Source organism: Uloborus diversus, chromosome 3 (assembly GCF_026930045.1).
Source record: "Uloborus diversus isolate 005 chromosome 3, Udiv.v.3.1, whole genome shotgun sequence".
NCBI classification, from domain to species: Eukaryota; Metazoa; Arthropoda; class Arachnida; order Araneae; family Uloboridae; genus Uloborus; species Uloborus diversus.
In genome coordinates this window covers 174,357,080-174,375,160 of record NC_072733.1, presented here as the reverse complement: position 1 = coordinate 174,375,160, position 18,081 = coordinate 174,357,080, and the positions used below count along the sequence as shown (strand labels likewise).

The window sequence follows — 18,081 nt, the reverse complement described above, 5'->3', positions numbered from 1 at the left end:
CCAGCAATTTTTTGAAAAATATATCCTTTTAACATTGTCTTACAATTACTTTTTATCCCAAAAGTATTGCTTGACCACGGAGATGTGGCGACTGAACTGAAAGCGGAAACGGGAAACGGACCGCTTCGTTTACTGATAGGTGGATCAGCGAGATCGCTCGATTCACTAATTAAAAACTTAACTGCTTGCGCGTTCATGGTGATCCTATTACGAAATTAGGTGTTTTGTGCTCGTTTCCAGTTCATTTGCCTTCTCTCCGTGAAGATCCGCCGTGTACTTATTTTTTTCTCATGTTACCAGTACTTGCAGTCACGACCGCTGCAAAAATGAATGAACGGCACGATACGAATTAAATAGGGTACTTACAAGGAAGGGTTATCTCGCAGTCTGTGACTTTGAAGTTTTTAGGGAGTAATGTTCGCCTGTCTTAGTCTCTATTTTTTTGTGGGGGTCGGGGGTCCAGTTTTTGGGTATTGCTCCATAACAATTGGGGGGGGGGGGGGTGCAATTGTTCTCTAGCGATAGGCACCTCTGAATTAGTGCGTCCACGCGGAGGTGTGTGTTGAATATTGTAAATTTTAAGGTGAAATTAGAGTTTAATTTACACTCTTACATTTTTATGTAATACGCATGGCCATTGTTTTAAGCTTGCTAAAGGTTATTTTTTATTTAAAATGAAATAAAATCAATGAATACACCTCAAAATCTTAAGAAAAGTTTAGTTACGGAGGTTAGTCTATGGAAGTTGCATAGACACTTAGGCGTGAAATTCAAGGTATTTGAAGCTCAGAAATTCAGTATTTTTATTGCATTTCAACCGACTAGAATGATTGATAAAAAATAATAATAATAAAATTCCATTTTACTAAAAATTCTGCTAAAAAAGGTTTTCAGCGAAACTAACTGAATAAACTGCACAGAATGAACTATTTCTTATAAAAAACATAACCGACGAAGTTGAAACAGACGCTTGTGATCATAAAATCTTGATAACTTGCTGACATCCTAATTAAAATATTTTACTTTTTCAGGCGCTGCTCTCTATTTTGTATTTGTGCTCCAGTGATATTTATGCTCTCATAAACTATGTTGGATTTGCTACTTGGCTAGCCATTGGATTAGCCGTACTGTGTCTTCCTTACTTGAGGTGGAAACAGCCGAATCTTCCTCGACCAATAAGAGTATGTTTAAGTTCTATTACAAAAAATATTTCGCTTTCATTGTTTTTAAATGTTTTTTTTTAAATTGTTATAGGATGATTCACCAGTAGTTGACCATTTAGTGGACATTTTTACAAGTTCTATTTAATTTCATAGGAAAAAATTTGGAAAAAACTTGAAAATTTTTCTATGTGTTTGTAAAACTATCCTAAGGTACCTGATTTTTATTGATCGTAGGATATAATTTCTATACTTTTCTAGTTAAATTACAGTGTATATCAGTAAAAAAGATGGCCTCTTAGCACTTGAAAAAGGTTACGCCATGGAATTGCTTAGTTATTAATGTGCATCTTCTGAAACATCTAACTGGACTTTCAGATAATTTAACAGTGTGAAGTACAGATAGAAATGAGTTTTAAAAAAGTAGTTTTTAGTCACTTAATTGATTCGTCTTTTCGTCATATCGTGTCCGAAATGAGCATATTTTACAATAGTAGTTTTGTGTTCAAATCAATCACAAGAACTCAAGTCTACAGTCAAAAATGTTTCAAGTATTGTATTTTTTAATTTTGAATAAGTGTTGCTACTTAACTCAACTTCGTTTAACTAATCTGGTTTACAACAGATTTCAGTCTAATATTCGCTAGAAAATTATAACCATCGATTGAAAACACTGTTAATTGAAAAATAAAAAGATAACATCATGCAAATAATTGAGAAGAGATAAAATGGAAGCAATTAAGACACTCACTCGTGAAGCGAAGACCCCAAGTCGCGTGACAGATTTTTAAGCAAATCAATTTTAAAGCAAAGGAAGAAATCAGGTTTCTTTCGCTAGTTTCAACCAACGTGACAAACATTCGCCGTTGTTGAGTCCCGTGACTTGGAGTCTTTACCTCAGCTTTTACTAAGCCAATGAGTGTACTTGCTCCCTTCAGTTACTAATTCCTGCTCTAAGGTGCAAATCAGCAGAATGGCGTAGGAAAATATGTTGTTCAACAAAGGCTTTCATGGCTCTGTGGTTAGAAGCTTCGCATCTTATACCCCAAGGTCGTGGGTTCGATTCTCACAGGTGCCCTGGTTGTTATTTCTGACACCTTGAGTTGTAAATCTTTCCTGTGATTATCTGAAAACAAAAGCGCTTAGTACGCAGTTTTTTTTTTTTTTTTTTGTATGTGAAGCTGATTAGTTTCGAGTATAAAAAATTCTAAAAATGTTGTTCGAGCGGATTTTGGGTAGACCATAAAAAGACCTTTCGTGACATCCAAACGAACAGTATTCTAGCAAAAGAGTTTAGCGGGTTTTTATTATTATTATTATTATTATTGCAAACATTTTACCGTACTCCGATAGCTCAAGTCAGAACAGAATTTGCATCACAAGGAGTAGAAATAACGCACAGAACTCTCGTGGGAATCAAACCCACGACCTCATTTAATGTTCGCAGGCAGCTGTCTGAGCTGGCTCTCTCAACTGCTTGGTCATTTAAGTGGTTACAATCAAGATGCTTGTGAATTTCTGCAATATATTGTCTTTTTTTTTTTTTTTTTTGTACTGCTCATAGGAAATAATTTCTATATATTTCCAGTTAAAAAATAATTAAGATTATATTAATTTTTTTAAAGTTTTCAATTTGTTTAAATCAGTTTAGATTTATATCAATGTGTTTTTTCTTCTCTAGGTAAATCTGATATTTCCTATAATATATATCATTGCTTCCATTTTCATCACAGTCGTTCCAATGATGGCTGATCCCGTGGGAACAGGTATTACTTCTTAATATCTTTTACTGATTAAAAGTGAATTCATTTTGTGAAAAACATAATTAATTAACTTTTGAGTTACGAATTTGCGCCATTTTTCTTAATATGATCAAGTTTTATATCAATTACTCCATTAATTTCAAAAACAGAATAAGCATCACTTTCATTCTTTTTGATTCAAAATTGAGCTACAGTTGAATCGATTATTTCAGAAAGGGGGTAAGTCCTACAAAAATCTATTGGACTTACGTCCTTTCTAAAATAATCAATGCAGTTGTAAAATAGGTCTTTAAAGGTTTTTTGAGAGAATTATTATTCAGGTAATGCTCTGGAAACGTAATAATTGAGACTTCCAAGTGGACGTTCTCAATTTTTTCTTCTCCTCTTCTTCTCTTCTTACAAACACATTTATATCTAATACACTATTCATAGTTTGAAAAATGGCATTAGACCCAAAACTGATGTAGGTGAATCCCGAAACAGTAATACTTCATTTAAAACATACAAGAAAAGGAACATGGATCATTTTATTCTTTTCCAATAATGTGGTTGGTTGTATTGAATGGGAAGTTACTACATTGCTAAGTGTGCCTGATTCCGATGCCAATGGCAAAGCCGTGTAAAGATAAATTCAGAAGGCACTATAACAGGCCTCCGATAAGAAGGCATCTGACCTTACGTGAAATACACCGTCAGCTCAGTCATTTCCAACCGAGGACTGCAGTTTCGTGCTTATTAGCACTCATCAGCCCGGCATAGGAAAGTGAGCTGGCGGTGTATTTCACGTATTTCTGCTTTAGCCCTGGCTAATGGGCGGTAATTTACTGAATACATCTGACCTTGTGAGAGTACATTTCATCTAAGTGATGAAGAGGATGAATCCTAATATTAGCACGCAACCAATAACCATCACATGACGTTATGGGCGAAGCAAACTGGCTTTTTCTCTCCTCAGTTTTAACAAATGCAATTGTTTTTTCCTTCGTCTAGTTTACGAAGGTTTAAATTAGAGTCTATGTTATAAGATCCAAACTGTGTTTGGTTCCATTCAAGGGATAAAGGATTAAAAAAAAATGTTGGCTTCTTTTTGCTTCGCTCCAAATTCATCTGATTATTGTCTGACTCTGGTAAGTGTATATCCGATCAACTGAAGCGTAAGCGGTTTCTTTTGTTAAAATAGGGGTGAGAAAAGCTGTTACTTTTTTCATCAACTTTGACTTTGCCGATAGCAATTATTGGCACTGTGACAATCTAAGAATGTATTCTCTTGCAATCCAAACATAAATGGGCACTTCCAAGGATACAAAATTTTTTACCTGGGTTAGACTGTGAAGCATTGTCTGTCTGTTATGCCATAAAACTAAAGTACAGTTACGCTTGGGAAGCAAAGTATCATTCAGCGTACGCTTAACCACATCATAGAGATTGTTGTTATGCGAAACAATGTTCACTAACAAGAATGCAACCGTAAGTATAAAGATCATTCTTTCAAACTCAACCAAAGTAGAAATTACCATTACTTTTGGTTAAAAAAATGAAAACCAGGAGGTAAGATCAAACCCTTCAGCAGTAAACCCTCAACCTCGAGTCATAATTGCCAACTCTTGTACATCATAGCACACTCCAGGGTTCCCCGTACCTTCCACACCAATCCTTGTATGTACGCTTGTGTCCAAAAGTTACGCATAATTGATAATGATGTGAATATATTTTAGAAAATCTGTCAGAATGGCGGGAAGCGTGGAATACGAGTGTACTGCAGAAGTAACAGAAGAACGTAATGCAAAAAATGATGCACTGGTGGACAATTGCTAAGGACGGGTGGTAGTAGCAGTGTTAGCAACAACAAAATGGAAGGCAAGGAAATATGGAAATTTGCATATGTTCGGGACACAGTAAGACGTGTTGTGAGTATAAATTTTAGACTCACGACCTTGCTGGTCACGTGATAGCGCTGATAAGCGATATAAGAGATTTGACGCGTGATAACCATTGATGTTCAAAGGCAAAGTTTGACGGGAAATAATTAATTAACGAAGTTGAATTTTTCGGTATGTCTTCCCGATATCCCTTAGATGATTTTATGAGTGGCCGTTAGGTTGGCAACATCGAAGAAGGGCAGAAAAATTTAGATGTTGCCAGGGTGTTTGACGTCAGCCACAGGGTTGTTTGAGGACGTGTACGCAATGCGACGTCAGCAGAAGATTGGTACTTAGTACTAGCAACGAAAATGAACAAGCGCAACACAGCTACTGAGATAGCAAAGCAGTTTCCTGCTGCTACTAGCAAGCAAATATCCCGAAAACTGTAGCCAGACGTTTGAATGCAGTACGACTATACGCCCGTCAGCTTGTTTTGTACATTCCATTGTCTACAAGTCAGTGTTTTGCTCGTTTGTAATGATGTCTTCAGCATCGCATATGGAGAAAAGTCGACTGGGCTTTTGTACTATTCTCAGATGAAAGCAGGTTCAGTCTGTCGTCTACTTGTGGACGACAACTAACCTGGCATGAGAGTGGTACAGCATACAAGCCGGCAAACATAAAAGAAAAGGACTAGTATCCTACAAGTTGTGTCATGGTATGAGTAGGATTATGATCAATGGCCGTATGTCGCTCAAGTGCTTCCAAACAAGACTATGACGGCTACACTGTTGAAAAAATTTCCTTTAAATAACGGAGAAAGTACCGGCAGCAAAGTTGCCGTAAATATTCCGTTTACGTTCAATGACTTTCCGTGATTTAACAGAAGTTCCATTTCTTATTTCTCCGTAGTTGTAGTTTTCCGTTTATAAATTTCTCGTGACTGAACGAAAATTCCATTTCTTATTCTTCCGTTCATTTACGATCTTTCTGTTTTTTAACAGAATTTACGTTCCTTATTTTTTCATTGCGATATTTTTTCCATTTCTCACTTTCCCGTATTTAAGTAAAAAGATTTTACTTTCAAAAAATATTTAAAAAGTTATGTGAAGTGTTGACTTTTCGTTTCATTATAAATTTAGTTCTTTAAAATGATATATAATACAGATATAGTTAACTGTTCTAAAATTATTCCTTTTTTTTATTTGTATTTGTTACTCAAAGATTTTTTAAATTAACATCTGGAGAGAGAACTTACCTAACATACCGAGCATCCATTTGCTGACCAAAACTTTTTATATCAACTTCAGATGAGTCAAATTAATCAAATAGTACTAGCAGAAAAATTGATGGATTTGAATAGGACACCAATTATCCCTGCTGACTCTGTTCGATATTCCCTTCGTCGTACATTGTCTGGGGTGGCATGGAAAAACAAACATGAAAAATATGATATTTTTATTTGCAGAATATGTCAAATAAAATGCTATTAAAAACAGGTTGACGTTATCATATAATAATATACCTGATAGAGAGTACCGCATATCTATTGTGTTTAAAAACAGAATCATTGACATGCACGTGAAGAATTTTTGGTTCAGGTGCTACATCCCCCCTCCCCCCCCCCAATGATATCCAAATTTTTCACTCATTGGAATCGCAACATAGATTTTTAGTACATAATCATTATTACTTAAGCATATATCAATATCAATCAGTTCGTTTTACCCGAACTGTTTTTCCAAGAAACTTGCAATAATCTCAAGTAAGTTGTTGGATAAGATCTTAATAAATTAAATTAAGTACTTATTGTTGCCAAAACTTTCATTGTATATATCAAAGATCAACAATACACCTTTATTTAGAGATTTAAAATAGTTACTTTCAGTATTCCAAACTGTGAAGCGAACCCCCCCCCCCCCCCAAAAAAAAAAAAAAACTGAGTGATTTTTCCTATCTTGCTCGCACACCACAATAATCTCCGGTATAGATACGAAATGGCATTTAGCGTATTAATGACTTTCAAGAATGCGTAAGAGTAATAAAAAATAACTCTATAATAGTTGTATAAATTCTAAATAAACTATCATCGGAATTCTATCGAATGCATATTAACAAGGAAAATACATTTGTATATTAACATGTACAAAGATATTCAACAACACTTACATATGACCAGCGGTGCTAAATGCATCTGGATACAGCTAATCCAATAGGCTTTATTTTAAATTGATAACACGAGATCCTTAAACTATTCTCACTGCTAGAGTACACAATATGACTAACGAATAGAATTGTTCAAAGTATTGAGCAAAATATTAAAACCACAAAAATATTCTAATACTGACTCAGTAAAACCCACATCAAATCACCAGGGCGATCAAAACACATCTGCCAGCCAAAAAATGGCGCGAACATTTTTCCAAACCTACAAAACTCAAAGGCGTATAAACAATTTCGACATACGAGTATATTACTCTCCAGACATGAAATAGCAAGCTATCTATTTTGTCTACTGAATCTGAGTTGTTATTCTAAATATGCTTTTAATTAGCAAAATGTAACCGTGCGATTAATAAGCACTATCAATAAGTGATGTTTATCATGACTTGAAGACCAATCGGAGCAAAGTATAGCACAGCGGCAACCCTAGAAATGGAAAAATTCCGTTTTCGTCGGGATGTTTACGTTTTTGTAAGGAAAAAATACATTTTGAAGCATTACGGAAATATTCTGTTAAAATCAGTCAGAAAACTACCTGAATTTTCAGTTTTTTTTTAACAGTGTAGTGATACATTAATGTTGTTCTACTGTCTCATGTTCACGTGTTCTGCGGTGCTGTGGGCGATAAATTCATTTTCATTTATGGCACCGTTGCATATCATTAACAATCGCCGTACAGGAGTGTCTAGCTCACTCAAAATATTCTACCCATTGGATAGCCAGCACGTTCTATAGATCTGAATCATATTGAAAATGTTTGGGATGCTTTGGGGAGCAGTCTTGCTAGTCGACAACGCCCTTCAATAAGCAAGGACACCCTTATCCGTGACTGACAGAAGAATGGGATAAATTATCCCAACAGCTGCTGGATAATGTTGTGTAAAGCATCACATGACGTGTCACTCTCTATTGTAGCCATATCCCATATTGCCATCTTACGCCTGAGGCGGTAATTACATTTATTCACTTTTAAGTATAACCGTTTCGTCCTTTGAACACTTTTCAACACCTTCTGGATTTCAGAGCACAATAAATTATCGTCATTGTAATGTTCTAGAGTTCTGGCATAAGTTTACTTCACTTGGCATCGAATTACACTTACATTTTTACGCGCTACATCGCCCCCTACATAGCCCATTGGAATCTGTCCTTAGCAATTGTCCATCAGTGTATTATTTACCTCCATTAGCCCATGAAAATATTTGAAAGAAAAATGCATTGACGTATGGTTTACATTTTTGTTAAAGAAGAAATTAAAATGAAACGTTGATCTCACAGTTTAGTCAAGTGTGTTGTAGTCTCTGGTAACCACGCAGGACAACGCTTTTTCATATTTATTAAGAGATTGTTTATGAGTTGGGCCCTTACAGTGCTCCAAGCATTATGGAGCGCGCTATTGAGTTCTGGCATGGAGTTTGTTGGATGTGGAGTATCTGCATTTGATTTCCCGAGCATATCCCACGCGTGCTCAATGGGGTTCAGATCCGAGGTAGAGGGGGTCACTGCATGAGCTGGATGTCTTCACTTCGACGGAAGCCATCCATTACGCTGTGACAAGACGTATTATCATCCATGAATATATAACTCCAGGACCTACAGCACCTCCAACATATAAATATCAGGTTCAAGTACTTCGCTTCTGTACCTTGTACCAATAGCAGACCCTGGGTCAAATATGTCGAGGTCTGTATGACTACTTAACATAATACCTACCCAAACCATAATTCCCCCGGCAAATTGATGCCCTTCCGTGATGTTTCCTGGGTGAAAACGTATTCCTCGTTCTCTCCATATCATTATCCGAAAATACTCTGTTTTCGGGTTAAATCGGGAATCGTCACTGAGCATCACGTTGACCAATTGTGTCAAACCTCATTGCTGGTTTTCTTAACTCCAGTTTAGACGAGCGTGTCCCTGAACATCACATTGCCCCATTGTGCTAAACCTCATTACTGGGGTTCCAAACTCCAGTTAAAACGATTGCGCCATAGTCCATCACATTGCCCCACTGTGCCAAACTCCATTACTCGTGCTTACTCCATTACTCCAGCTTGAACGAAGGCGTTTGTGCGCAGGCGACAAAGGAATGCAAGCTGACAGCAGGGGCGTGCGCAGAAATTTTGTGGCTCGTCACAAATGACTTTTACGGGCCCCCCTCCATATTGTTAACCCCTACTTCCAAATGTATATTTCACTTCTCATTTTAAATGAAGGGGCCCGAGCCACTTTAGGCTCGGGCCTGAGCCGTGTCCCAACTCCCCTCCCCCTTGTGCATGCCAAGGGCTGATGGTCGTCTGGAGTACAGGCCAAAAGTACTGCGTGAGTCGTCATCTCAAAACTTCAACTTCTGTAGTGGCCGTGAGCGCGGAACCCAGCACTCTGGCACAACTGTGCCTCTGACGACGTGCAGTTATTGTCAGATATCATTCTTGTCAAGCTTGGACGCCCTTGTATTGGTCGTCAGGTAGCATCTTCCACACCTTCAAAGTTCTGCCAGAATCATGAGACTATACACTAAGGTATATCAAGCAGTCAACCCACTCCGGCACAATACGGTTTTCGCCCAGATTCCCTTCTTGCTTTCAGAAACATGTCCAGTTGGCGTCTTTGGACCATCATTCGTCCTTATTGATCGTTAAATACAACTTTAATAACAGCACTTGTGCAGACATTGGTATTGGTACCTCTCCCTCTGCTGAGTGAGTCCGTTTCATACTCATTCTAACGTCGACTTCAATTTTTCCCTCTTGCACATTGCTTCACCTTCAAATAATAATTCTCCATGAGTAATTTTGAACGATATGTCTGATATTTATTTACATTTTCCCCCATTTTACGCATTGTGCTTATATTTTGGACCCTAGTGTATGTAAGCCGTTACACACCCCTCCCCCAAAGATAAGTTCTGGTTGCGCTATTGTTACTGTTCATTACTGCGCACTCCAAAAAGATAAGAGCAAGTTAAATTGAAGTATGCATATCAAATAGAAGAATGCCTACAACAACGGAAATTTTATACCTAATACATTCTATGAATATATTTATTGCAACAAAACAGCTTAAAAAAGACTTCCGGGCTAGAACCAAACATCAGTCGGCGTACATCAGCTAAATTTTCTCTCCATTTGTCATAGACTGCAAATTATTTCAAATACAGTAGATTCTCATTTTACGCGGATTTGTTTATATACGGTTTATGAATTGATGTCTTTATTTTATTTGACGAGGGATCCGGGGGGGGGGGGGAGTTTTGATTTTACGTGGATGTACGTAAAGGTGACTTCCTTTTTAAAAAAATTTTGTTTGTTCAAAAAAAAAAAAAAAGCGAATTTAGTATGAGCACCTTGATAGTATTAAAAAATGTTTGCTTGAAATCGTAATAGAGTTCTTTTTAAATGTAAACAAATTGACATATTGTCAAAAACTGAAATAATCTATTCATTAACGTATTTGTTGCTTTCAGGTTTTGGAGCCCTAATAATTGCAACGGGAATTCCAGTCTACCTCATATTCGTTTATTGGGAAAATAAACCAAAAGCTATAAGAGGATTTTTTGGTAAGTAACTACCGAACCAACATTGAAAGTTTTCTGTTCCTCATTTGTTTAGTGAAACGCATTAAAATAACTACAGGTTTTTTTCGGCTATTGTATTATGAGATTTCCCGTAGCGACACTTGGCGTGGAAATCAACGTTGACACTAAAGGAATGCATTCTTGAATAAATTTTATTTATCGTTAAAATATATATATATATATATATATATATACTCCATCTTTAAAACAAGACATTTATTTAAAAAAAAAAAACTAGATGTAAAAAAATTCTAGACGTAAACTAAATAAAAAAGAAAAACAAAAGAAAGAAATTTCATATCCGTTTTGCAGACGGGTTATCTTCTTCGTTTAGGTTGAGGAAAAGATATTTTTTAAGTGTTACCAAATGAAATGTCAAATTTATGACAGTCACTTTCTCCCCCTCATTACAACAGCCAAAAGCAAAACAAACTTTTGTTCTTAAATGATATGATTTTTTTTTATTACAAAGCAATTTTTAAGATCAGTTATTCGATGTGCCACACTTATGATTCTCGTGATCATCTACAATATTGTACAGCTATTTTCATCTACATCCTGTGTATACTCGTATATAAATACATATGCATAATTATATTAGACAGAGATATTGTTTAACTGAAAATTGCGTACCTCCGCAGAGTCCCGGGCCTTTGTGGAGCAAATCAGAGCCAGTTCCCAGGCAAATTCTGAGGGTGGCCACTCAGAGTGTGGAGCCCAAACTTGTTTCTAAAAGACGGTCATGGCCACTTGACGAGAATAAACACAGCAAACATTTGCGTCATTAGGTCTTTAATTTTGTAAAATTTCTGAAAGTTAGACCCGATCTCCGGCCCTGATAATTTATTATTACATTTTTAGCACTTCAATTGGGAAAACTTTCTGGTAAGGAATCTGCAAAAATATGTTAATTCATCTATATATAACACTGGGTGGTAATTTGTGGTGTCCCCCCCCCCCTCAATCTATAGGCGCAAAAAAAAAAAAAAAAAAAAAAAAAAAACAGAACAGAAATATGGAAACATAAAAACATGATATTCATGCAATTTTCAGAAACAACTAAATTTGTGTAGTAACAAAATTTTAAGTGGGCTAATGTACAAAAAACAAATAAAAATGGGGAGTCTGGGGGTTTACCCACGGAAAATGTTTTAAATTTGTAGTCTTAATAATGCATTTTAGGTGCATATTTCTCAAAATTTTGCAATTACACTTAGGGTGTCACTCGCCAGACGGTTGACACCCAGGGCGTACCGCCCCCCATAGTGACGCCACTGTATATATATATATATATATATATATATATATATATATATATATATATATATATATATATATATATATATATATATATATATATATATATATATATATATATATATATATATATACACATATATGTATATAGGGTGTTCTGTTTTAGCCTGCAAGACCTTTCTTTTCGCAACCGTTAGTCCTAGATATATACTTCCAATTGCAAGAATGTTCAAAATCAGATGCAGAGTTAAAGTATTGAAAGTTTGAAGCAAAAATAAAAATAAGTCAATAAATACAAAATTTAACTTTTTATACGTGCCCTAGGTCCCCTAACTTATGTTTAGGGAAATAATCTCCATTGAAAAACAATTCCAACACAAAAAGTTTGAAATTAGTACGACCAATATTCACCGACATAGGAAACGCAGAGTTTTGTGACTTACACCACTTTTCACTCGCCGTCAATAACACCTTTTGGGGGAAAATATAGCTGTTAACAAGTGTTTAAAATTATATGTGTGCATAGAGTGGTGTTTCAAATTGTTCGAGGTTTTGTAGTGTGTTTTTGCGTATCATGGCATAATATCTGCATTTATTTTAGAATAGCAATGAAAAATATAAATACCTTGTTTTTCTTACTTGGACGACCAGTCATTCATCTGAAAGAGCGATAAATTCCAATCTCTTCTTCAGTATGGTCCCTTAAAACTTTGAACTGGAATAGCTCCTTTAGTTTTGGTCGCACAAATGTCAAGTTTTCTGTGTCAGTAATAGTTTTCAATGGAGATTATTTATCTAAATATTAGTTAGGGGACCTAGGGCCCGTACAAAAAGTTGATTTTTTATTTTTTTGACTTATTTTTATTTTTGCTTCAAACTTTCAATATCTTAACTCTGCATCTGATTTTGAACATTTTTGCAATTGAAAGTATGCATCTAGGACTAAAGGTTGCGAAAATAAAGGTCATGCAGGTTCAAACGGAACACCCTATATATATATATATATATATATATATATATATATATATATATATATATATATATATATATTAGAATGTCTCAAAAAAATCGCAAGTCGAATTTTCAAGTCGCACCACGTCTTATACACTCAGGAACATTGAAAATAGCGCCCAAGAAAGAAAAAAGGTACATTCGTGAAATTTTGCATATAAGAAGAGTGACATCTGATATGCAAATGATCCAAGTTTGGTATCAATGCGCATGACCGTTTACCCTACAGTATCGGTGAAATCGGGAAAAAGGTGCTATATAAACCAGTGCATAATTTGAGATTTGTAAATGTTACGATTACAGCCGGATTTTCGGCGAACCTTAATGAGTAAAGGATGCCAGGTAGACGAGTTAGAAAACGTTTCTCACAGTTAAGCGAGTTTGAGAGAGGTTTGATCATCGGCATGAAAATTGCGGGCTAGTCGACGAGCCGTGTTGCTGCCCAGGTGGATCGTTCGAAGTGTTCCGTTAGAAACTGTTAAAGGCAGTGGACACGAGATGGTACCCACGTGCGAAAAAACCGGTCTGGAGCAACCGGGAAGACCACGAGGAGAGAGGATGGAAGGATCATGCGGCAAGCGCTCGTGGATCTCACAGTGACTCGTTTCACCATACAAACAGACGTAGGGGTAGCAGTTGTTTTCCGAACCATTTCTAAACGTCTTGAGGAAGTAAATCTGCAGATCAAGCGCCCTTTTTGTGTACTGCCTTTAACACCAAAACATGGCAACTCCGTCTGCAATGGTGCGAAGCCAGAGCGATGAGGAATGTTACTGATTTGCAAGAGATGGTGCTCAGTGATGATGACCACTTTTTCCGCACAGCGGGCAAAGTGGTCTGGCAGGTTATAGCCTATGATAGCCGGTCCACTCTAGTTGTGGTACGTGAAACTTTAACGGGCCAGCGCTTTGTTAATGACATTCTGCGACCACATCCAGGACCGTTTCTAAATGCCTCTCCAGGAGCAACTTTCCAGCAAGATAATGCTCGCCCGCATACAGCTAGAGTTGTTCAAGACTTCTTACGTCCTTTTCAGACTCTTCTATCGCCAGCCCGCTTCGCCGACTTGTCCCTTATAGAGCATGTATGGCATCAGCTGAAACGCTAGATGTCGCTGTGCTACTCTGTGCAAGATTTAGAAGTGGCTGTTTAAAATTTGTGGGTCCATCTGTCTCAGTACAACATCAGACGTTAAGTTAGCTCAATGTCGGACCATATTAAGTCATGTATTGCAGCAAAAAGGGGTTCAACGCGCTATTGAATTAGCACTGTATTTATCTCATTTCTTAGCCTGTATATGTTTAATTGTCTAGAATTTGGGATCAAGTGATCAAATGTATCTCTCATCTGTATTATTCCATACACTAAATTTCATTTTAATGCAATGCTTCCTTCTTGGGGCGATATTTTCAATGTTTCTGAGTGTATTTTTCCTTTTATGTCAAAAAACAATTGCAAAAAAAGTTTCATATATTTTGAGCAACGGCAACTTGTTCGGCTCCTCCTTTTTCCATAATTCTACTTTTTGTTTTCATAGTTGTGTCTTCGTTTTCAATAATTATGTGATGAAAATGTTTCGGAAACAAAATTTTAATATAACAATACGTTTCTCTTTTAGATTCCATGACGTTTACCCTGCAAAAACTACTTGTGGTTGTACCTTCTGAAAAAAGCGCATGATACAAGATGTCATTATTTCTCAATGTCATTTAACTCTTTGCTCACAATGTATAACTTTTGCGAAGAACTATTCAATATGACTTTTGAAACTACATTTGTGAATACAGCAGCTTTGTTACGAATTTAAATATATAGATGCGTTATATATTCTATATATATTCTATTACTGAATAATGTGTAGAGAAACGCATCTAATAAGTATATTTTATCTGACATTTTATAAACTATTGCCTTTAACTAAAGCTAAAAGTGCAAACGATGTTTAATTTTTAAAATTTTACCCAAGCATGCCATATACATTGCTTTTTACTGAAAATGCAAAAGCTTAGAATGTTTTATTAATTTATAGTTTTACCTTTTTTGTGTTATACATCCAAACATGCAAAGACTAAATTGAGATCTTAAAATTTTACTTTGGTTTTATACAAGCTCCTTAAAAACGTCCTATTTAGTGTGTTCATCTTATTTCAAACTTTTCAACGAAGCTTCTTATTGCAACTGAAGCTTGATCATTTAAAATATTTGAACAATTTTAAATATTTTTTAATGATATTATTGATACTGGCAGCTTCTTTTTACACCCCAGTACTGTTGAACACGCAGTCTTGTATGTATATGTTTAAGATACATATCAAGTCGGTCTATAATAGTCTGATTTTCTTGCTAGTTTGCATTCAAATTTTTATTAATTTATATCAATCATATATAAAATATAGATGAACTCCATGCACAACTTGTGACCTAGACGATCATTCCAATTGATGGAAATGCTCCCTATGCCGAAATTTTTATTAACTGATGATTACCTATGATGATTAATAATAATAGTTCTATAATATGCACCATTTATATGATGTATGCTATATTTTTGAAATTTTTATAACAGTAGAACAGCGTTCAGAATGTAAAAACATCTCTACTGCCAAAACTCACACATTGAAAGAGAGCCTAATTTATGCATTAATAGCTTGAGTAGTTAACTTTCATATTCGATACACTTACAGTAACGCGCAGATATCCATGTTTACTCAGATGGACCAATTTTTAATGTCAAAATGATTTTTTTATTGAATAATAAAATTAAAAAATCATACCATTTGTATTGAATGTGTTTGAAGCAGTTTTGAGTGCTCTTCATAAATAAATACACATATCAGCGTTTTCCTTCTCTTTTATTTGTTTTTAATAATCTTTATTCTCATAAAAAATCTACAAAATATGATTTTCCTGAAGAATACAAATGAGGCAGTGAGAAGCAAAGGGAGGTAAGTGGCAAAATTAAAAATTTGGAAATAACCAGCACACATGGTAGGTGAACCTCTCCTCTGTCTTGAGGCAAGAGATGGTACTAGTAGCCCTGGTAGTTACTGCTATACAGCGTGATTTAGAAAAAAAATTCAATGAAAGCCTACCTAGGATGTTATCTTTAAACGTATTTTACTCACAACTTGAAAATGTCCACTTACATCCCTTTGCTTCTCACTACCTCAAATGTTTCTTGTTAAATTATGAATTACAGAGATTTTTTTAAAAAATAAAATTCAATTTACTATTTATTGAATAGGCATCTCCTTATTTTTCCCTTACATATATTTATTGTTTTTAAATTGCAATATTTTATTTTTAGATATATCATAGAAAGTTTTGTATCATGTTTTCGAAAGAAAAAAAAAAACAATCAATCAATCAAGTAGATGTTATTTGAATTGTCTGCGCATGTAAAGTTATTCATTGTATCATTTGCCATATGAATATAGAAGCCCAAGACTGACATTTTTTTTGGTGCAGTACATTCCAGGAAAAAAAAATTGACGCGTTTTCTTTCTGCGAACTATGGTGAAATTAGGTTGACGTTTTAGCATGTGGTTAAAGATTTTTAAGACACTTAACAAAATTTTTTAGAGAAACAGACGTCCAATCTTTTTATATTAATCATGTAACTTCCGTTGTTGAAGATAATCATCTCGTATTTTTGTTAAACTTGTGGCAATCACACTAATTTTCAAAATAATTGTTACATGAATTATTATTTCAAATTTTATATTATTATTGTTGTATTTATTTATTTTTATAACTTTTCCTTTCGGTATTCGACCTCGTTATTGCCAATAAAATGATGGTCATTTTTATGCAACCAACATTTCCCCTATCGCAAAAACAATAGCTCGTTCAACTATCAGCAGATGGCTCCGCCACTCAACTGCAGCTCCTGAGTTCAGATACGAAGCTGAAAGGGAGAGAAATTGTCTCTGTAGCCGTAGTAATTGCTCAATGACTGATACAAATGACTTTCAGGCACAGAGATTTAGCAAACACTGCTTTGCATGTAGTCGGTGGGTCTCTATAGCCTTGGGCATTGAACCCACGATTTTCTCTGAATCTCAAAATCATGTAACCAGATATACTTCACAGAATTTTCACCCTGTTGGATTTAAGTGATTCCGTGTAATTTTAGTATGATGTTAAAATTTTTTGTTTTGTTTTAAGTTCCTGAAAAATATATTTCATGTTCACAATCATTCATATTGTATGCTGTTTTAAGTTTACGTTAAAAGTATGCAAATTACAGCTGTTATTGGATGCCAAAATTTATATCAAAATCTTTTCTATGCTTCTCATGTAGCTTTGGAATTTTGCTAATAAAAGTATTATACTGATTATTGGTTGTTTTTATGATTTTCCCATTTTGTGCAATTGCATTATAAATTAACATATTAATTAAATATACCTTAGCATGTTTATAGTAATTAATAAATTACTGATTAGAACACCCAAACTTCACTGATTCCGAAAACTTGTAACTTGTGTTGGTTTGAAATTCTTTAAGCATATTATTTAGCATTTGAAAGTAAATTACCGTGCCAAGCGTTATTTTAAAAGGACGGTGTTTCGAAGGAATGTTACCAAAACACTACTTGAATATATTTTTTTTAAAAATTAATGCAAGCATTTTATCTTGCATCATAGTGAGTACTACATAGCACAAGACAAAATGGAATGAACATCACAAAGAGAAGGAAATAACACTCAGAGCCCTAGTGGGAATCATTACATTGGACATTATACAGAAGCTAATGCTTCACATACATTGAGGACTGCGTACAATGCGCTTTGCCTCCGGAAATTAATAGGGTAGTTTTACATCACAAGAGAAGGAAAGAACACCCAGGGCACCGGCGGGAATCGAAGCCACAACCTCCGACTTAGAAGACGAAGCCAGAAGCTTCTACCACAGAGTCAAGGAGGCTCTCCAGTGGGAATCAAGCCCACGACCTTTTTTACTGCTCACAGGCAACTCGCAAAACTAGCGCCTTCCATCGCTCAGTCATGCAGGCCCTTCTCGTATTTTTTACACATTCTTCAGTTTCTTGAAGGAAAAACTAAACAACTCAACTTTCAAAATATAACGAGCATGTTCGTTTTGAGCTTTGTTTTGGGCTCTGTTTTGAGCTGACTGGAGGTCTTCTTAGCTCAGTTATTTAGAGAGTCGTGCAAGTAACGGGAAGGACCTGTGCTGAGTGAATCTTCGTTTTTGTTTATTTACAGTTCGA

General features: G+C 35.5%; 1 protein-coding gene across 1 annotated transcript in view; it reads left to right on the top strand.

The window, feature by feature from the left end:
* Nucleotides 1-17,188, top strand: part of LOC129219057 (large neutral amino acids transporter small subunit 2-like) — a 24,639-nt gene extending 7,451 nt beyond the window's left edge. The window contains exons 2-5 of the mRNA XM_054853376.1: nt 1,032-1,181; nt 2,842-2,926; nt 10,472-10,564; nt 14,469-17,188. Coding sequence (XP_054709351.1) covers nt 1,032-1,181; nt 2,842-2,926; nt 10,472-10,564; nt 14,469-14,530 — 390 coding nt within the window. The 3' untranslated portion in view covers nt 14,531-17,188. The remainder of the gene's footprint in view (nt 1-1,031; nt 1,182-2,841; nt 2,927-10,471; nt 10,565-14,468) is intronic.
* The last annotated feature ends 893 nt before the right edge of the window (nt 17,189-18,081 follow it).